Raw genomic sequence first — 23479 nt, 5'->3', positions numbered from 1 at the left:
GCAAACTCGGGACCAGTAAAGGCAGCCATCTTTGCTGCAACTGCCGCTATCGCTTGTGGTGGATTGTTTCTGAACTAGTGTACTACGTGAGTCAAAAACTTATATTTTGCTACAAAATGACACCAAAACCATGTCTGTAAGATAAATGAATATGATTTTTCAAAGTTGCAAAATCCTTTTTGATACACTACAGAGTATAGGTTCAGTCTACGTAGTATTTTTTGATCAATCAAAATTATTTTTTTTTTTACACAATAAAGTACAAAATAAATGTTTTTCGTAAAGGCTTTATTTCCAACATTGAGTTCCACAGTGTTATTTCACAGTTATAACTCACGTTTTCTTTTCTTTTTTTTTTTTTTTTTTTTTGCTTTACTTTTTTGCTTTTTTTTTACTCTTTGGAACAATATTTATGTACAAAAACATTGTTTCCTCTTCAATTAATACAAAAGAAATGATAGAAAAAGGTACAAAGTTTAGAAAAAACAAATTGTTTCTGGAATGTTGTTCTGTTTATTACTTGCTTAACCAGTCCATGGAACTTTCATCAAATCTATTTCATACTCAAATATTCAAAATCTTACGGTACATACACAAATCTACCTCACTTTCAAAATATTACTCTATATTACATGATAAAAACCTACATCGCTCACCTGTGAATTTTATTATTAGTTTTAAAATACTAAAATCGAATGCTTGTCAAACTTCTGAAAAGTGCTAAACCAATGTTACTGCTATTGTTTTCAATGCTGCAAAAATATGATTTTTTTTTTTTTTTTTTTTCAGGTTTCAACAAAATAATTCCACAACATTTTGACGTGACTTATCACTCTATTGTCAGTTATTACTGAACATTATTTTTTGTAAACACTATTTTCTACTAACAAACAGTATACCATGCTATCAGTCGAGGCAAAAATTTTACAAATAATACAAGGACTAAGTAAATAAGGGTGTAACTGCCACATTTTTGTAAACTTTGCCTTCTTACAGAAATCACATTCTAATAAGAAAGAAGAATCACATAGCCCAGACATGGCTTCTGATATTAAATTGAGATTTCACTAATGTAAAGCGTGTATTAACATTGTTTGAAGTAAAACAAGCTTTCTGACAAAAAAAAAAAAAAAAAAAAAAAAAAAAAAACTTTTATTGCGCATTAAAATATAATTCGATTGGAAACATATATTCCATGTGAAGAAATCTGCATTGCCGAAGATATTGTTATATACCAGAACTTTATACATTAAAAAAAAAAAAAAAATACGTGCCTTTAACATAATTTTTGTACATTTAACAAATATTAGTTGTATCAGAAATACCTTTTCTCAAACTCAATGAATGAACATAATATATTCAAAAATTTGTATATTTCTCTACATATATCTATTAATAATAAGTGCAGATTACGCATCTTTCAACAAGGCTATATTAACATACCTTTATAATTTAAAAAAGAACCCATTACACGGCAATATGGTAATTTTCTAATTGATATAATGCTAGCAGGACGGCTGACTTTTTTCAGTACCAGCCACACATTAGAACAGTTTAAGTTTAAACTCTCATTGTTACTGAATCCCATCTTTTCAATTACCAATACCAGAAAGTTACCAGCAACAATATGATTTGCTAATTAAATTAATTAACTCATAATCGTATACAGAAAACACACAAAAATTGATTGCCATAACGATGGGAAAATTGTACCTTGATCTCAAGCTTACCGAAAACATCCTCTACTACTGAGCTACCAGTCAGTTACCTCTGTTTGTTTGTTATAATTTTATATAATACGACTAGCCTTTTGCTATTCGGATTCGGCCTACGACTTTTCACCTCTTACACCCACAATTCTACCGAACTTCAAGTTTCTTTTCCTATTTCAATTATCTGAAAGATAAGATTTTGTATCCCAAGAAAACGCCCATTTAAATAACATGGGAATTTCTTCATAACCCATTTACACCCCATAAAAACTAAAAATATTCACTTTTAGCAATTTTTCTGTGTATTAGTCCCGGAAGGCTACAATTGTGATTTACTTAGGTAACGCTAACGAAAACGTACAAGCATACCGAATTTTAAGTTTTTATCCCAATTCCAAGTACCTAAAATATGAGATTATAAGTAAAAAAAAAAAAAAAAAAAAAAAAAAAAAAAAAAAAAAAAAAAAAAAAAAAGTACATTTAAATAACATGGGGTATTTATTCATCCCCACCTTTAGACCGTCTAAAAATTAAAAATATTCACTTTTCGCAATTTTGCTGTGGGTTAGTTCCGAAAAACTACAATCATGCCAAATTTCAAATTTCCACGTTAACCGGAAGTACCCGTTATTTTATTTTAGTTTTATATATAGTAGTTGGGATTCGGATAGCACTTGGAAATCTGAAACAAACCATAGTACACAAAAATACCTGTCAGAAGTTGTAATGTTAGTTGATGCCGATGAAACAGCTGAAGAACACAAACACTTACTGTCTTCCGTACCTCAGTTGTAAGGGAAGCAAGAAAGCGGTACGAAGGTTAGTTCTGTTTTCTAGATCATACCAAAATATTTTAACTAGTGGTAGGTTTTCGTCACAAAGAACATACAACATAAATCTAGAAATCAAATTGTGTTCTCGCATTCAAAAAATAAAGCTATTCAAAATATAGCAATATCTCCCCTCATTCATTTCAAGCAATAGAATAATTGTCAAACAATTAGAATATGTATGTTGCATAAAATAAATAAGAAGACACCACAATATAATGATGTCTAACAACTGCAACTTATTGCAAGGTAAGTTTTATCATTGTTATTGCTTTTATGAAAGATTTCATGATAGCAGAAAATTTAAAAGTTGCCAAATTGTATACAGGGTGTTACAAACATGTGTCAATAGTTTAGGAACAGATTCCTCTCATGAAATTAAGAAAAAGTTCATATAGATTTGTGCTTAAAAATAGATAGTTTCGGAGCTGTGGGGTGCCGGAAACGTGAAACAAGTGAATTTTAAAAGTTCATAGCTCCACTACTATGGGACCTATCGCAGTCAGGTCAAGACATCACTGAGGAACTGGTATGTGAACTATCCAAATATCCATGTTTGGGAATGTTCTAGCACTTGCATTCCAATTTATAGAGAGGTGTGTGGAGAGTGATCAAGTACCCCTAAACAGCCTTTCTAAAAATGATTGTGCAAGTACCGGAGGTTCTAAAAGGTGGATATTTGGATAGTTCACATACTAGTTTCTCAGTGATGTCTTGACCCAACTGTAGTAGTAAAACTCTATACCTTTAAAATTAATTTTTTCCACGTTTCCGACACCCTGTAACTACAAAGCTATGCACTTCCGACCACAGGTTCATATGAACTTTTTTCTTATTCTGATGTCATTAATCTATTCCCAAAGTTTTGTAACACCTTGTATATTGTTTCTAATTGAAACAATACAGCAATGCAAAGCAATACTCGTATACTAATAACAATATTTAAACTCTTAGACAAATTAATTATTAGAAAATAAGTTATTCGTTCTGGTCAAAAATATGACAGTGCTCAAAGTCCTAGCATAGTCACCAGCAATCATACAAGCTCTTTCGTCAATTGCCGAATTAATTGACATATGTGAATAAGGGTTTCATTAACTTACAGAGAAAGACATTCTCTTTACATAGAAGTGCAATTTTACTTAAAATTGTTCGGAAATTATTGAGAAAAAAGCTTGCATCGATTTGGAGAGGCTGCAGCTTTGTTGTCGACCACACGTCTATAATCAATTTGTTGGCCTATTTTTGTTTATATTAATGTGCTATTATGAGATGCATCATACGTAAAAGTATCTTCTATCTTAATTTAAGTATACACCTTAGGTGATTGGTTGGTTCTAATATGATTGAAAAAAGAAGCAGTTGACTATATTACGAAATGAGTTTCCATTTTTCTCAAACTGAAATTATCTATTCGAAAACCAAACAAAATAAACTTAGTTTTTATCACCATTATACTTAGTAGTATTATACAGGGTGTTACAAAAAAATTGTCACAATATTTTAGGAGCAGATTCCTCTCATCAAAATAAGAAAAAAAGTTCATCTGGACCTGTGCTCAAAAGCGGATAGTTTCGAAGTTATAGGGTGCCGAAAACGTAAAAAATAATAAAATTAAAAATAAAGGTCCATTGTTCCCCTACTATCGGACCGATCGTAGTCGGGTCAAGACATCACTCAGGAGCTAGTATGTGAACTATCCAAATATCCATCTTTTAGAACCTAAGGTGCTTGAACAATCATTTTTAGAGAGGTTGTTTAGGAGTACTTGATCACTCTCCATCTACCTCTCTAAAAATTGGTGTGCAAGTACTGGAGCTTTCTTAACCAGTTCCTCGGTGATGCCTTGACCTGACTGCGATAGGTCCCATAGTAGTGGAGCAATAAACTTTTAAAATTCACTTATTTCACGTTTTCGACACACTATAACTCCGAAACTATCCACTTTTGAGCACAGGCCCATATGAACATTTTTTTCTTATTTTGATGTAAGGAATTTGTTCCCAAAATATTGTGACACATTTTCGGAACAACCTATATAACCTAATTTCAAATAATTAGACTCAGTAAAAATTTTGAAAGGACTGTACAATGCGTTACATTCTATTATACATAATTTTCAATCATGTAATCCTAAGCACATATATTTATTAATTATTTAGAATCATATCACAAATAATAAATTACTTAATAGTAAATTAAAGAACAATGAACATAACAAATTTAGTTGCAATTTAAAAAAAATCTACACGAATTTACCGATTTGAATATTACGAAATCCAAAATATACTCATATATTCATTAAATTTATTTGTTTATTTTAGTATTTTCAGAGACAGAAACTTTACAATAATGTAGGAGCACAGTGGCTTACTAATGGAACTACCACCTTGGGTTCGAAAGATCGCTGGTTTGATCCCAGGCTGTGCTAATGTGGTGGTCAACATCGTGTGAATATGTTTTCTCGACCTTCTCCCGTTTCCTCCTACATTCCCACTTCACCAATTTTTCCATCATCATTCACTTGCTCTAATCATAGTCTCCTACACGACATAATCATGGGACATTAAATATTTCACTTCTATTACACAGTAATTTCAGTACCATTTGATGTATCTATTTAAGTGTTAGTATAATCACGATTATCTAATTAGAACCAATAAACCGTTTAAAACCAAAGTAAAGCTCGAGCAAGATTTCAAGCGGTTCGTTGCAGAAATATCTATAATACAGTTATAACTTAAATGTTTGTACCTGATCAAGTTATACAAAAACTGCATTTGAAACAGAAATAATGAGAAACTATCAAATACTTGCAAACTGCAATTACTTCTCGATTTTTTCGCTTCTTTGTTAGATCACTTATTAACACAAACCAGTTGTCATTACTATGCCTCCTATTAATCCAGAAGTTTTGACATTTCATGTTATGATAGAGACAGGTCATGAACACATTTCACGTTATAAACTTTTCCATATGTTTTCATTCATTCATATTGCATGATCTTCCGATGTTGGCGTGGTAAACAATCTTATTTGCTTATCATTCACAAAAAATACATTTATTTCAATTTCTACGCGTGTAACTATCCTTATATATCCTTATCTGGTATATATACACACGCATGTGTGATTACTTATGTATATGCGATGATTCCAAAGATCACCCAACGAAACGTGAAAATGGAAGAAAAGATTACATGTATATGCATATACCAGAACAGCAATGGCACTAGACAAACACGATTGGACATACACAAACCTAGCACTTCAATTGGCACATACAAAAAACAAGTCAAAAACATTTTCCATCACTCATACAGCCTTACAATAATTACTAACAATCAGAAACAACATTATGTTTCTTAGAGTAATGTATTATCATAATTATGAACGTGTACGAAAGACATATTAATTATTTGTTGATCTTTCTTCTCTTATAGTGAACATACCGTTGTTCCATGGTTTCGATACCAAAACATACCACTATCTAGGATACAGCCAGGATCGGCGTTAAGCTATTTGCCACCCCGTGCAATGGGGTCATTTGCCGTCCTTCCCCCCTTTCTCCAGGAAAAGCAAATCTTAAAAGCCACGATTTTAAGTATGCTACCCCCTTCATGAACAATGAAGGAGAGGGAAAATGTACTCGCACTCAGAAAGGCCTAAACACTACAAATACAATCTCGTTGTATCTGTTTTTTCTTCTTTAAATAATAATTTATTATTTTAGTTAAAGATAAAGCAAACACGTCTCCAGAAGAAAAATTATATTCTTTTTATAGAAATCAATATTGAGCTTCAATCTTAACATATCAGTTAGCAATTCCAGTGCAACTAGCTCTTTTATCTGTATTTCTTGATTTTCCGTCTACATCTGTTAAAAAATTAAAGAAAAAAATAAACTTGTTTCCACCTTCAATGATAAGAAATTTGTTTGTGATAAAGACAAGACTAGTTTCCATAACAAAACTATGGTAACTAGCTAAATTGAACATGTGTTCGCCACTATTCGAGAATTTCCTTCTTGTATTTGACAACAATCAAACAATTCATGCTGGGATTAGTTTGACCATTTGCTTTAGCACTGTCTATGTGACCTTAAACTAATGCGACCTAAGCATGATTTATGAATCCAGTATTCAAATAGAAAAGCTTAGTAAATTTTACTACCATCATCATGCAAGTCTGCTTCGAACAATAGTTATGACAGATTTTGCCTCCCCTCGAAACTTGTCGTCGCGATCAAATGTACGTGTTGCACATGTAGTAGAGCCGACCCTGGATAGAAGAAACTGTACTTGGATAGAAATGAATAAAACGTTCATTGAAGATTGAAGAAAATGAATAATTTTATTTTCTTCTTGGTTTGTAGATTTACTACTTACCAATCATACTTCCTAAAAAGTGAAGATAGTGTGTTGTCAAATTAACTGTCGAAATACTGGTAGTTTACTATTACTGTGCTATACCATAATAGATACCTTGAATTGAAAACAATAGTTTAAAAATTAACTAGCCGATAAAATAACTTAAATGACTTAGCTATTCTACATTGTTCTTGCTTTCAAAAGTATGAATCATATATAGATACCGCGTCTTGTACGTATCAATTTCAAGTAACAAGTGAATGGCGACAAGAACTTGTAACAACTTCATTTTACTGTGAAATGGGACTATACCTGTGCATTTAATACAGAACAATAGAGCATACGGACATCAGCGCGTGCTGTCGATTGAGTTTCTTCCACCCACATTTGTACACCGTTAGGAGTAGCGCAAGAGGTCCACAACCCGTAGCAATATATTCCGCATGTCTCATGGAAAATAACAGATTTCAACTCTTCGATCCTGTGCACACGATGGACAGTCTTTCCTTGTACCCAAAAAAGGTAGTGCAAATCTGTTGATTCCAGGGAGTGAAATGTTCAAGTCAATCGCCAATAAAGAGATCAGGGAATTGGAGAAACAACTTTCAGACTATAACCACAGTTGTGCGTGATGACGCCATCCTGCTGGAACAAATGCGATATCGTATCTGTAATTCTCGCATTTAAAAAGATCCCAACATCTCACCGAACACATTTATTTCAATCTGGTGACTCACGATTGAGAAGACTGCTTGTGGTTGCGAACTTTTGACCGATCTCGAAATATTGACTCGCTCGTGGAGAAGTGCAAAGCGATATTTTTTGTTGTATCGCGTTATGGAATACGTTTGGATAAATGTCTCCACTGCTACTGTGTGTGTTTGCCGTGTCCAGTGCTCTTTGATAGCATGACTGTGTACTTTGTATTTTTCAACTGCGTATGCATGTACGAGAATATCGCGGACGCACACGTACGGCCTTACAGGCAACGAAGTTAAAATGGTAGATATAGTAGTACCAGCCAGGAAGAAAGAATGTTATATATAACTAGCATCAATTACCCGCTTCGATGGATTAAAATAAGAAAAATTAATAACATGTTCCGTTAGTCAGTTACTTTTTACTATGACCGAAGCGCTCTCTGTTATCGGCCATTTTCGATCATTTTTATATATGTATCCCTCCTCCTTCCCAAGTTTCGGGACTGAATTTGGATTTAAACGTGATCGGAAGTGTCACTCTTCATCTCAGCGACCCCGAAAACTATGGATTCGACACTAATATCGGTCATTTTCGATTAATTTTTAATACTTCTCTCTCCCCGTCCCCTACGTTACTCCATCAAAGTAAAATGATAAAAACCATTCCAGGCCCAAATCTCATCTATGTTGAAAATTTGATCGAGATCGGTCGGGTGGTTCAACAGTTATTAAGTCACAAACATAGTCACTTTCAGTTTTATTTATATAGATATATATATATATATATATTTTTTTTACTTCACTATTTATAAGCACATAAACTTTTCTTAATCTGAAACTGTTAACAGTGAATAATGGATAGCAGAAACAATGGTCTGTTCACGACAAAAGAGGTTAGAGCAACAAATAAAAGGAAACTTGAAAGCAATACACTTTCTTTTTACTTAATTTTACAAATATATCAGCCTTTTCCCTTCAAATTTTAAGTACTTTTTATTTAACAAGAGTAACACCATAATAAAACAAACGAAAAATATATATATTTGATACGACCACGTCTGAATTTCTCTCACATCCTAATAAAATAGTAAGATGATATAAGTGTATTCTTTCAGATATATCTGCAGTGTTCCGATCTGACAAATATTTAACATCTATATTACGAATATCCACATAAAAGTGATCGCTGACCAATTGCACACCTAAACAAACACGTGTATACACCATACCTTCATTGGTGGTTGAAATATCTTCCACAGTTGGAACAAAAATTATTGCCAACAATATATTATTAAGATAGCATAAAGCAGAAGTTTTGACACTTTGATACTCAAACTCTGGCGTGTGCAGATTACATAGAAATATATATATTTTGTCTTGCAGACAATAATCACCAAAAAATTTAGTTTTTTTTTAATTAACTAATTCTAACAATATTACATCTCGGTTATTATTCATTACTCACTTTAATACCAAATATATGTATGTTTACAAAGAGTTTAGTAGGATTGTTTTTAACATCTGTACACGCCTGCTTACACTGAGCAAAACTTCCAACAATGAAAGACAGTTCACTTTTGAAAATTTGTTTTTTTGGATACTACTTTTCGTTTTGAATTACAAGTAATATAAGCCGAATATATTTACACAGGCACTTCACCAATCTCTCGATACAATAACCAGTATACAATCACCCTGTTCTAATATTGCATTCACTTCTTCAACCAAAATATCATAGATTTACGAAAAAAGGTAAAACTTTTGTTTATAAACATCGCATAGGTATCAGAATTTCAGTACAAGAAAAGAACTGTTAATGTGGCATGCTCAAGAATGGTCAATTAAATTATTGAAATTTATTGTAGTCTAACAATAATGAGCAATTACCAATCTCAAATACAAGGTTGCCAGGTCTCCTACCACATTGTTACATTTCATCTACATGTTTCGAGTTTCTTAGGTCACATATATTTTGCATATTTTAATTCGACTCTTAAAATTTCGCCTGTACTTATCCTTTCTCTGAACCTTTGTGAGTACCGATCTAGATTTTCCTATGCGACAATTTGAGGTGTATGCAACACTGCAGATTTCGTTTCCCAATTAGATTATTCAATACTTCATGATTTGATGGGGCATAAAAGTTCCAACATTGTCTAAACCATATATGTTAGTATTATGCACCTGAAAACTATTCAGGACTTGCTACGACAATTTGACGAAACGTATACAGTTTTAAGACAATATTTTTGTTTTAATAATCATTTCTTTAAGAAAAAAAAATCATAACGACTTCAACAGGTATATGCAGTTCTAAGCATTTTAAAACAAAATTGTCGTTTTGAAGATAAACAAAAAATCCACAAAGTCGTTGATGACTTATGTGGCCTAGAATCTCCGGAATTTTCCTGTTTTATTTTCTAAATTTAGCAACCTTGAAAATAAGACGCTCTGACTGATATATTCAAAAGCAGAATTCTTTCCGTTTTTTTTCTTTTTATCGTCAACCTATATGCAACAGCTGAACTGTGATCGTGAGTTTTTTTTTTTTTTTTTTTTTTTTTTTTTTTTTTTATTTAATGTGGTGAAGTACATAAAATTGGATTTTTAAAACATGGAATAGGAAAATAAGATTAAAATGACTGCAGAATGTCATCACTGAAGCACAGCACCTCACAGAATACTAGATCGCAAGGATGTTGAAGAGGGAAGTGACGGTGAATCTGCATTTTCAATTATACTCGTCAAAATGGCAGATATATTTGAAGGTACAAGCACATATGATTCCAAGCGCAAGTACATATTAGATGGGTCTCTAGAATCAGGTATTAACCTTGTACAAATCATTTTTAGCAGAGGTTTGCAGACTCGCGAGGTTTTTATCGTTTAATAAAGACAAATTCGTTTACATTTTCATATTTGTCCCTTGGTAAGAGTCATTCATTACTTTAAAGTATGACTTAGTACATCGATTTTCGTCTGCATTCTCCGCGCACAATTTTCTCATTTGAACACTACATTGTGATTTTTGTCGCTTAGTGTTAAGACTGTACTGTTCAATTTTTTATTGATTTATTTGTGTATAGTTTTGCTTCGCATTATTATTATTTTGATAGTTCCCTACCTATTATTACCTTTTGCACCACTAGAAGATTCTCAAAATGTGTTTACAGTAGAGTTCCTAAAACTGCATTCGATAACCCAGCAGCCCGGATAATTCTGCCACAGCCTGGCAGGGCGAGAAAAACCCCGCGCGCATTCCCGTTCAAATATTTTTCTGAGGTCTGTCTTGTCAGGTAAATTACTGTACAGTGTGTATACATTTTCATTTTCATGTATAGTAAAGGCTCTATGCCTTCTTGAAGTACGTATTTTTCCTTTGTTTAAGGGTAATTGGGCAATTTATTCTCTGTTGTATTCTCAAGCAACCAACACATAAAAGCACAATACTCTATTTTCTGAGGAAACACTCGTACTTATTCTTTTCTAACCCCATTCCCGATAACCCGGTATTTTCACAAACTCGGCCATCCTTCGGACCACATTGGGCCGAGTTTTCGGTACTCTAACTGTATTTGTAGTCTCAAATCCCCTACCAATATTGAGACCATATGACATGTAGGCCTAGTTTTGACATATACCAACATATGAACCCGGAAGCATATAAATCAATAATGCAAAATCAGATTAAAAAAAAAAAAGTACAAAAAAAATTCCTAACAGGTGAAAAGAGAATTAAAGAATGAATGTCTAATGCCATGAGTTGACATACTACATCACGGGTAAAGGATTAACAATCAAGAGACGTCTTAGGAAGTTGCTGTTTGTATATAGGAAGTTTTTTTTTTTTTTTTTTTTTTGTATCATAGTGTATCTTTAACCCTTTTAAATTTTATTGTGTATTTTTACACGATAGGGTGATGTTTTCATTATTCGATTAAGAAGGTACCAACAAAGCTTTTTACTTTTTCAAGCCTGGGGGCATTGTAGAACACGTTACGTATGGTTTCACGCCTCTCTGTGTCGAGATATAGGGAATGATGACGTCATGACTTTATGACTTTTTTTTTTTTGTTACGCCTATTTTTATTATATTTTGGCGTGAAACCATGCACCAAGAAGATTGAAATTTTGCACACACGTTCAGTGCACCCTTAGTATTTTTTAGATTTGTTTAAAATCTCTGCGTTAACACAGAAGTGGAGGGGGTAGAGGGGGACGAAAGTAAAAAAAAAAATAACAAAAATTCCTTTTCTCGGGATTTTTCCGCCTTAGATACATGATGAAGACATGTAAATGGTACCGTTTGAAAGCCTGTTCTATTCTGAAGAGAATGAGGTACAAACCATGATCCTAGGATAAATAAGGATGATGCTGTAGCTGCTTGACTCAAAGTCTATAATTTACTTTTTTAAAAAAAATTAAAAGGTTTTAATTTAGTTTCTTTTACTTTTCTTTAATATCTTATTGTCCTGATGAAGTCAATCGCAAGTTAATCTGAAAATTTGTAAAAAAAAAAAAAAAAAAAAAAAAAAAAAAAAAAAAAAAAAATACAGTAAACAGAAGAGTAATACTAAAGAACGTTAATTTATATTAATATTGACCCTCGGTGCTTTTCATTTTCGTAAAGGTATGGAAGTTTACAAAGTGGATAAAATACCCGGCACCGAAAGGAGAAATCTTGTTTTAGTTTTCTATATAGAAGCGTTGAACTACAAGCCGTAATGGGATCTTGATTTAGTTTTCTATACAGAAAGCGTTGAACAACTGGTAATGGGATCTTGGTTTAGTTTTTTTTTTATACAGAAAACGTTGAACATCTAGTGGTAGTGGGATCTTGTTTTAGTTTTCTATATAGAACGCGTTGAATAACAAGGGGTAATAGGATTTTGTTTGAGTTTTCTATACAGAAAGCGTTGAGCAAGGGGTAATGGGATCTTGTTTTAGTTTTCTATGCGGAAAGCGTTGAACAACAAGGGGTAATGGGATCTTGTTTTAGTTTTCTATGCGGAAAGCGTTGAACAACAAGTGGTAGTGGAATCTTGTTTGCTTTAGTTTTCTATACAGAAAGCGTTGAACAACAAGGGGTAATGGAATATTGTTTGTTTTAGTTTTCTATACAGAAAGCGTTGAACAACAAGGGGTAATGGAATATTGTTTTAGTTTTCTATACAGAAAGCGTTCAACAACAAGTGGTAATGAAATCTTGTTTTAGTTTTCTATGCGGAAAGCGTTGAACAACAAGTGGTAATGGAATATTGTTTTAGTTTTCTATACAGAAAGCGTTCAACAACAAGTGGTAATGAAATCTTGTTTTAGTTTTCTATGCGAAAAGTGTTGAACAACAAGTGGTAATGGACTCTTGATTTAGTTTTCTATGCAGAAAGCGTTGAACAAATGTTAATGCGATCTTGTTTTAGATTTCTATACAGAAAGCGTTGAACAACAAGTGGTAGTAGAATCTTGTTTGTTTTCCATATAGAAAGGTTGAACAACAAGGGGTAATGGGATCTATTTTAGTTTTCTATACAGAAAGCGTTGAACAACAAGTGGCAATGCACCAATCGTAATCAGATGTGCTACAAAAAGGAAATAAATTGACCATACTGAAGAAAATCACCTTTCTTTCATGTTTAATTAACAGATGTTTATATGACGATTCATGTCTTTCTAAAATAATATTAAGCTCAAAAATGGCACTATCATCACGAATAATCTTTTTCAGAGAATTTTTAGTCTTTACAGGTTTAAATCTATTTTAAATAAGAAAGTGAATAAATAATGTATGTTTGAATCAATGACCGAAAGATGTATTTTCTTTGAAGTCATCAACAAAATTTTCAAAGATCTTAAAGAAAATATTTTTATTGCAATTATCATAATATATCATTAATCTTTATAACCATTCAGGAAGATACCTCGAATCAAGAGAAATATATGAAGCACCCATGACAAAATAGAAGCTACTTTTTGAAAACTTGGAATATCTTTAAATCTACAGTAATTTCATGGTTCTCATTTGTTACTATCAATATATCGGCATGGTTTCTAAATTTAGGTACGAATCATCAACATATCTTACCTCCTGTCTCTTGTGTATTCATCTATATATTGCGTTCATTCAACAGGAGTGCAGTTCCGCAAATTTCTTTCAAGTTCCCATGCTGATTTTTACAACAGCACCCCTTCATCCTTCTTGTGGCTGCATTTGCAGGGTTGCGACGTCTTAACACGCACTGTGTCTATTCTTTCTTCCCTATACTATGACTAATATGAAACAGATGACAGGCAATGAAAGAACAAGGAAGCTGGTCTTAGGAACAGGGAGTCGAGTACTAACTTAAAAGACAGTATTTGGAACTATGGCAACCTAGATTCCACGTCGGGTTGTCAGACGACTTTCAATTGTTTGAAACAAGAGTTCTGGTTGGCCATTTAGTTATCGGGGATGTTTTCCACAAGTTCTCTTTCCGTGCGATCGGACGATTACTTATTTATGGCACGAGCCACCATACGTAGAAGGCGGCATTCTTTATATACGAACTGCATTTCGGTTGAAGAAACAAACTATGCTTAAAAGTTGTCAAATCAGTTTTCCCACCTTCATCCACGTTCACTTCAATCTCCCACTGACGTATTGATGAATATTTTGTGGGAGATTGAAATATTCATCCAGTATGTAAGGTGGTATTTATGTATCTCTAAATAAATATTATAGACTACAGTAAGGTAACATTTTTCGATTGTATTGTGCTCGGTTGCAATTCTTTGTGCAACAATTTGCAAGCCCTTTCTTATTTTCTCTTTAAAGACCTGGCAACCTTAGTACTGGTTGATGAAACAAGTGATCTAATTATATTTTAGTAAGAAACGATATCTTAAATATACTGCAGATAATAACATGGTTACTGTTAAAGAATCAGCTTCACAAGATCTATTGGAAGTTATTGGTCAATGCACATAAAGTTCATATCTCTTCAGTACTTTATTCAGAAAGCTTCTAGCTTCTGCTTTCGTTAGTAAATCTGAAAATTTCAAAATTTGTAGTTGATAAATAAAAATTTGGAAAAGTTGAAGATCTTAAAAGTATATTCCAGACATCAAGATAATGCAAATAACGATAATAATTCTGATTGTCACAAACATATTTTTGCGAAATCATTCAGAATATTTTCAAATTTTCAGATCTTTACTAGATTTATATGATGTTCCAAAAATATACGGATGGTTCCGATAGTATACTAATTCATCAAAGCTTGGTTATCGAAATACATACAGGCTTCTGATTTTCTTTTTATTTTGTTGCTTAATAAAAGTCTTTAATGAATGCCGCTGTATGTCGTTATCATTGAATAACCGAGGAACTTCCCCGTATCATAATTACCATTTGTATTGCAACTAAGATACTATGAAAGAACTGAGAAAACACATGCAAAAAACTATATATTACCTTCAGCACATAGTATAATTATCTAACAATCAAAACATACGTAAATAAATAAATAAATAAATTTTATACATATTTATGTATATATAAAATATTCCATTGTACCTTCCTAACTATCTAAAGACTAAAAATTAAAAATGACAGAATGGAGGCAATGTATTATGTATATAAATACGAAATTCGTGTTTGATTGTTTCTCATCTCCTACTTTCTACAATACTCGTGTGTATTCTTTTCTGAATTTGATTCACAAAAAATTCTGATAATTTGAACACAGTCCATTCAGGATTACATATAGTAAGTTTTGATTGCGATACAATTGGATTCTTGTTACTTAAAGCACATACATCTCTCTTCGTGGCCAAAGTAGCTCATCCGCGTACTTTTGTATATGTGTGTGTGGTCCCGTGCACGATCCCCGGCCAAAAGTAAAAAGCTTTGGATAAGGACCAGAGTAGTGTTTTGGGTCCCATCGCACCAGGTATTATCTCCTATAGCCTCAGTGGTCGGAATGGACGCTAAACTTAACCAGTTAATTAAAATACTAAAAAGACACTTGGCGTAAAAGCCCTATGTGGGCCTGAGCCACTCCAATGCGACCAGCTGAAGCAAGTCCAACCTAGCGACGAACACCCTGTCTCTAACAGGTGTATCAGAAGTTTTCTAGACTTAAATTAACTAAAATACATTTACAAAAAACTGCATTTGAAGTAAAACTCCAACACATCTGCAAACAAACGCTGTCATTAAAGAGAGCAAGATTTGATTTTCTTTAAGCATAACTCACCAATAACTCACCAATTTAAAGTACACACATCGCGATTAAATGCGGAATACAACTGACAATCGCCAGCAGAACTCTGCTGTGACATTCTTGACCTTTTGAACAGATCTCCGATTACAGTTTCAAATAACTGCGGCTCAGACCTCGGAAAAAGAGTCAGATCTCTTTTTCTAGCTCATGAATCATTATTGGTATAGATGCGAAACTTCGCGAAACCCCGAAGAGTCACATGGTATCATATTCAGCTATCTTGTAACGATCCATGATTACTAGCCCGAATGCCTGCATGATAGTTGTGAAGTTTTCAACTCTCCCAAAGAAAGGGACGGAAATGGCGAGGATTAAAAATTTTTTCACTCTTACTGAGACTAAATTCATCAATAACTTATTCTCTAAGGCTTACAGAACTTACAAGGAGCATAGTTGCTAGATTTTGCATTAAAGAATTATTGTTTTAGCAGATACAGTAAGTTCTTTCTCTTTAGTCAAAAACGGCATCTCGGTTTCAATATTCAGTTATAGCACAGGCCAAGAGGCATGATGTCCAGTTTTCTATATTTCAGATATTTCAGATAGTACAGTTACAGATAACGCTGTTGTAATATCATCTTAAAAACAAACAAAAAAAAAAGTGATTATTAATCTATTGTTTGAAAATAATTCCACAACTAAAACTCAATACATTCAAGAATTATGTTGAGAAATATAAAATCTGTGAAGTGCACACACAGTAAAAATTAAAACACTGATTCTCCACGAAAATTCGTTGATTTCTTTTTCGATGGCCTTCCAGAAACTTACAGCTGTAAAGCTAGTTGCGATACGAAGTAAAACTTCGTAGCAGAATATATACATCACGTATCAAAATGTGTGTATCTACACTCTAAACTTTAGTTGGCTTACTTAGCGTTATCCTGTGAAACCCTTCACTTCAGTTCATTAAACGTGATTTAATACAATGAATTATGATACGTAATGCGTCTATTATTTTAAGAATCCCTTGGAAAATAAAGTTTTAAAAATAATGAATTACATAATTGACACTATGGGTCAGAAACATGGACATTACGCAAAAATGATGATAAAAGATTGAAAGCTTTTGAAATATGAGTATGGAGAAAAATGAAGCGAATTAGCTGGTTCGAGCGAAAAACGAATGAGAGGGTGTTTCAAATGATAGGGGAGAAAAGAGCAATTTTAGATATTATTAAGAAGAGAGAGATAAACTGTTTGAGACATTGGATCCATTGGATTGAGAAGAATGGTATCATGAGGGACGTGCTAGAGGGTATGGTGGCAAGAAAGAGAGGGAGGGGGCGAAAGACACTACAATTAATGGACGATATCAAAACGGAAAAGTCTTACTTGAAGACGAAGAGGTTAGCGGAAGAGCGTGGAGCATGGAAGCTTCTCAGTTGCAGCAAGCGACCAGCCAACAATGGCAGAAGATCTATGGTGATGATTATTATTATCGATAATTGATCATTTCCTATAAAATAACTAATTATCCCTGTGATTATTTCATACACGTGTCGTAGAAAGGCAAAAATTAATATATTTATGAATGTTCCTGCAAACTTTGAATTTGGAGCAACGTGGGTCACGAAATTGATTTAATCACAATGTTGAAGCATTAAAAATAACTTACGTTGTATTGTAAAATTTTGCAGATATGGATTAAAACTTCATCATTCTTAGTTTGAATTCTTTCCATGACAGGCTAACTTTTTAACAATAATAATAAAAAGTCCTGAAATTACGATACTAATTGTAAACAAGATTTTGTAGTAGTTAAAATTGAAGATTTTCCACATGAACGTACAAGAAATATAAACAATACTTCTCAATGCTTATGTGTTGCATTAGAAAAATCATTAAAAGTGTAAGCTTTGACCGTGCTTCCTGAAAAAAAAAAACAAAGAAAAAACGGTCTTGTATTTTATTTTCTTTCCCAAAAGACACATTAGGGTTTATCTATTAACACAAATACAAATATCTATGAATACAAAAGCACTCTGAAAAATTATGCTAGGGCTTATTTTCTGTTCAGGTATTATTGTCAGAGTACAGGGTATGTACACAAGAGAATCATATATATTTAATTTGATGTATGTTCTCCCAAAGTCTACTTACATTTGGAAATCTAAAGTGTTGAGTGGGATCTTATTTATTGACTGAAATATGATGTTCGACACTTAAATTAGGGAACAAAGAAACAGTTTATTTGGCTATTCAAGTCATAACAGATGACGATAAACCAGATATTCTTACACCAACGTCCTCGGTTCAGGCATTATTAGGAGTATTTGGAGAATAAAATATCTTTACTTCAAAGTCCTTCCTTGTAAATACATGTGCTTGTGGTTTATCTTTGTCAAAGTGATGAATCCTGTTTTCAGTTGTGAAACTTTATTATGCTTATTTAAATATTTAAACAAAGAATATAACAGGCCGCCGAACAGTAGGCTGAAATTACAAAAAGCTGGTCAAAATATGAAAATGTTCAATTTGCATCATATTATAAATATATATATAAGTATTCGAGGTCGCTGATAACGATTATGAGGTCAAAACTCAAAAAATCACAATGGCGGATCCAATATGGCGGACAAACATTTTTTTAAATTCTCCAAATAGGCTGAAAACTAGTGTCATCATAGTTTTGAGGTCGCTGATAAGATTGAGGTCAAAAATTTAAAAAAAAATCAAAATGCCGGGCCAAATATTTTAAAACTTCTCCAAATAGGCTAAAGACGTTTCGTTATATTTTTAAGGTCGCTAATAACGATAATAAAGTCAAAATGTCACCATTTAAAATGGTTGTGAAGTAAACTGCAATATAACAAAATCACATATATTTTTATTTTTACTCTAGTTTCAAATTACTAATTGTTAAAAAGTGGTATTCTTAACATCTATTGGGAAACACATGCATAAATTTTGTAAGGGCACCTATAGGCAGCTTTTTTTTTTTTTTTTTTGTGTGAATTATGTTAGTTTATAGTATTGTGTGTAGTAAAATCAATACGTCGATAGAATTATGCGGAATTCATAACTGCTTTGCTGCATTTATCTACTAGTTTTCTTACTTTTTATTTCTCGTTAACTTAAATGATAATTTGTGATAATTTCAATTGTTTTCTCAGCTTAGATCATTTACATGTCAATTCTACATACCTTCACCTATTTTATACATTTTGTTGAAAATTAACAAAGTTGTGATACTTTAAATCAAAGTTGTTTTTTTTCTCATGTTCACGTTCACTACATCCGAACCGGTGAAACGAAACTTTTCCAATGACTGTCTGCTCCACAGGTGTTATTTATTTATTTATTTGTAAAAGGCATACAGAATTACAATTCTACTAACATATTTTTAAATACATTACAATTATTCTATAAGAAAGAAGGCAAGAAGTAAAATAAGCAAGCTTCAAAGGCATAAGGAAAAGGTAAAAAAAATAACGAAGGGATGGATGTTTTAACGAAATTTGATACGTCGAACATTCTACTATATGACCCAAGACCTAAAAATTCGCAAATCGAAACTTTGGCCCTGTACTTTTGACCAGCTTTTTGGGAATTTCCGCCCGCACCGCTTCATTCATCTTACTTTCACTTTGACGAGTAAGAAATAGGGTGACAGTGATAGTTATATATCATAGAAACAAATTATTTTGTTGATGCTTCATTTGACATACTGACAAAGTACTAGTTGCCCATATTATGACATTCTTCGTACAGAATTCTTTTATGAATTTACCGACTTAAATAATTTAAGTCTAAAATGAATCTCAAATAAAGATCTAGTCTTAACCTCTAAAACTAACAGCCTACGATGCCCAGTTGAAATGCCTGAGTTCAGTAAGCCTTAAAATATTAAACTCTACTAATGTTTGTAATATATGAACTCCATTTGTTGCTTTGACTGGATAGATTGGTCAAATTGAGCGATACATACTTGTCCCACTACTAACGTGTTTTACCACACGAAAAAAAGTTCCCAAAACTCAAAACTGACATACTATAGAAAAGTCATTATGTACCCTAGTTTAAAATTCATCACGTTTTCAAATACGAGAGGATTATGTTCTATGCTTAAGAAAATAATTTACGTACGTGTTTCAAATATACACAGATGAAAAAGAAAATCATTTTTATTGATAATCTTGAATGGACTGTTGCATAAAAGTACTTACAAACTAGTAATACATCATATGTACAATTATGGCCAATAAATGAAAAACAAATAGGTTTGGAGATTTGGTATTTACTGTACTTCTTTAAAATGTTCCAGCAGGACTAAAATCTAATGGATATTAACAGATTACGAATGATAAGTTGTATTTTATTAATTGATACAAAAAGAATTCACAGGAATTTCTCTTTTCACACATTGCTTCAACCATTGTAAACTGAAATTTACATCGCTTAGTTTGAAAACTAAAAAATTACAATGCAAACTGCGTACCAACTTTCATTTGCAATTTCATGTTTTATAAACATATTATCTTTAGTTTTTCTCACTGACCCAATCGAGATACATACACAGTTTCTTGACATTACCTTTGATCGGTACTTTAGACCTTTCTATCTTCACGAATAGAAATTAAATGGAGTGAGGAACATCAAACATTAAAAGAATATACCTTAACAATTTTTTTTTTTGTTTATCAATATGTAACACTGTAACAAACTTTTAATCACTTTCAACAAATAAAACTATTTTTTTAATAGCAAAAGAAAGATGTATACACACACAAAATAGACAAACGTACATCCAAGTCACCACAAATACACAACATTCTCGCAGAACACCACGATGTTTTGGAGATAAAGATAAAAAATATTTCTTCTGAGTATGATGTTTTTTTTTTTTTTCTTTTTTTTTTTCTTATGGGAAAGAATAAGCGTACAATTTGGAGAGTACATCCATACTCTTCTTTATGTTGTTTGGCATGGTTGCAGGGCTGCCAACCTTCAAGGGTCTTGATGTCCAGACCTTTAAGGTTTTAGTTCGTCTCCCAGTAATTTGTTTTTCATATATTAAATATATATTTAAAAAAAATCACGCCCACAGGCTTTTAAAACAAGAGTAAAAACAATGGCATGTTGGAAACATTTTCTTTCCTTTCTTGGGAACACCAATGTACTATATTTTAATGAATAATAGCTAATATTGTACAGAGTTGGCAACCCTACACGATTTATTTCTTTTAACGTCCATTAACATGTACATGGTACATTAATTGGCAGTACACAACCCATGCTCTGGCCATGAGTTAGCGGATTAATACAGTGAGCAGGCAATATTGCCCTGTGATTTTTTTTCTTTAATAAATACCTCCATATTCACTTTTTCATTACTATACATGCATTTATATAAATCACAATAAAACACTTTCTGATATTTCACGAAAAAAATCTATCATAGAAAACCAAACTCCTCCAGTTTAAATACTGCGTCTTCCTACTGCGAGAGGAGATTGCTTTTGTGTGACTAGCTTCACTATTACCCTTTCTTAAACAGCCTACCCTCTTTTTCGTCTTGACAGTGTTGCCAGTCTCTGCGTCAATGGAGAGCTGATGTTGGCAATCAATGGCTGCAAGTTTTTTCCGATCTTCAGATTCTCCAACCACTAGGTGTCCTCCATGCTTGCCTCACTATAAACCCCTACCACGAGAGGTAGGAATAAGTCAAGTATGAATCATGGGTTTGGCAATAGCAGCAGAACAAAAATATAAAAACAAACAAATAAAAAATAAAAAATAAAGCAGCTGATGTCACAAGCAAACAACACGCTCAAATAAAGTTATTAGATCAATAAAGTATGTCATTTTGTGAATTAGAGACTTTGATACACAGACTAAAATTTAAACTAAAATCGATGACGTTAAAGCACAGGTGTTATGGCCGACCTGAAGGATCTTAGTTTGGTGGCGTGTGGTAAGAACGAGGACCTGCAATGCAACTTCTCGTTTTCAAGATTTCTAACTTCATTTCTATTGAGAGATCAAACGTTTTACTATAAATCAATTACAACGAAAGGGACGAACTTTGAGAGAATTCAGGACCCTAACTCATGGCCGGCCCTAGGTAATTTGCCGTTTTGTGCAATAGCATCATTTCCCACCCCCTTTCTCCAGAAAGAACAAATCTTAAAACCACGATTTTAAGCATGCTATCCCATCATGAACAACGAAGGGAAGGGAAAGTGCACTCCCACTCAGAAAGTCCTAAACACTACTAATACAATCTCGTTGTGACTGCTTTTTTTCTTTTAAATAATAATCTATTATGTTAGTGAAAGATAAAGCAAACACACCTGCAGAGAAAAGATGATAATCTCTTTTATAGAATTCAATATCGAGCTTCAATCTCAATATAACAATGTGCAATTTGAGTGCAACTAGCTCTTTTATCTCTATTTTCTGATTTCTCTTCTACATCTGTTAAAAAAATTAAAATGTTTCCATCTTCAATGATACGGAACTTGTTTGTCACAAAGACAAGACTAGTTTTCACATCAAAACTGTGGTAGTTAACTAAATGGAAGAATTGTTCGCTATTGTTCGAGAATTGAGTTCTTGTATTTGACAACAATCAAGCAATTCATGCCGGGATTTGTTTGACCATTTGCTTTAACACTGTCCATGTGCCCTTAAACTAATGTGACCTAAACATGATTTATGAATGTAGTATTCAAATACGTCAGCTTAGTAAATTTCACTACCATGATCATGAAGTCTGTTCCCAACATGAAATATTTATTTTATAGTTACGACAGATTTTGCCACCCCGTGCAAATACACGTGCTGCACATATGGTAGAGCCGGTCCTGCCCTAACTGGGACAATGAATTTCTAATAAATATCGGTGAAAGAAAAACTAAAAGTTTTGTTTAGGAATCAGGAACTCCTAAAAATATTACCTTCAAAGCGCATGGCTGTACTAGTAACTTAACTGCCAAACAAAGGAGGGAGTATTTGAAGAATAAATTTATGACAAAATAGCCACAGCGTAAGCAAACCAGACATAAATACTTCCTACTACCTTTCACGTATCATTTACATGACACGTTCTTCTAGAATTATTCACTTTTTCTTTAAATTAATAAATGCTATATGAAAACACGTATTCAAAGCGTGTATAAAATCCACAACTCAAATATAAAGAGCCTATCCGGTTTGCCATAAGCACCAGATTGTGTCACGTAATCAGATCAAAAGTCACATTGCGTGCTAAGTCGAGTCTGGAGATTCCAAATCCAGATGTGAGATATTTCCAGCACGTAACCTCTGCGTGGGGCGCCCTGTGTAATTCGCAGATGCATATACTTTATGATTATTATTCATTTTACTGAAACAATTTGACTTTTGACAATGTTCTATTCTTATTTACCTTAAGTGCTATACATCGTTTTTAAGCTCTTCATTTTGTCTTTGCAATAAGCTTTCAATTAGAATTTTCCTTAGTATATTTTCTTTTAGACATGTGGAGGACGTCATATTTCCATTGATTTTCCATTGACATTAATGTTAATGTACCGTGCTTTTTGACTATGTTCCATCCATTTTAGGACAATCTGCTTTTAGAATATATAATCTACATAGTCTCTTCTACATTTGAACTGA

General features: G+C 32.9%; 1 protein-coding gene across 5 annotated transcripts in view; it reads right to left on the bottom strand.

The window, feature by feature from the left end:
- Positions 1-271: 271 nt before the first annotated feature.
- Positions 272-23479, bottom strand: part of LOC145674581 (uncharacterized) — a 476266-nt gene continuing 453058 nt past the window's right edge. For 4 of the 5 annotated variants that reach the window (XM_081744773.1, XM_081744775.1, XM_081744774.1 and 1 more), the window contains one exon: positions 272-21508. In XM_081744773.1, the coding sequence (XP_081600899.1) occupies positions 21468-21508 (41 nt within the window). In that variant the 3' untranslated portion in view covers positions 272-21467. Of the gene's footprint in view, positions 21519-23479 lie in introns of all 5 variants that reach the window. The other variant, XM_081744772.1, reaches the window with a different exon arrangement.

The sequence above is a fragment of the Thermobia domestica genome, chromosome 17 (assembly GCF_964235325.1).
Source record: "Thermobia domestica chromosome 17, izTheDome1.hap1.1, whole genome shotgun sequence".
Taxonomy (NCBI): domain Eukaryota; kingdom Metazoa; phylum Arthropoda; class Insecta; order Zygentoma; family Lepismatidae; genus Thermobia; species Thermobia domestica.
The sequence above is the reverse complement of the archived record's forward strand: the minus strand, read 5'-3'. Positions and strand labels throughout refer to the sequence as shown.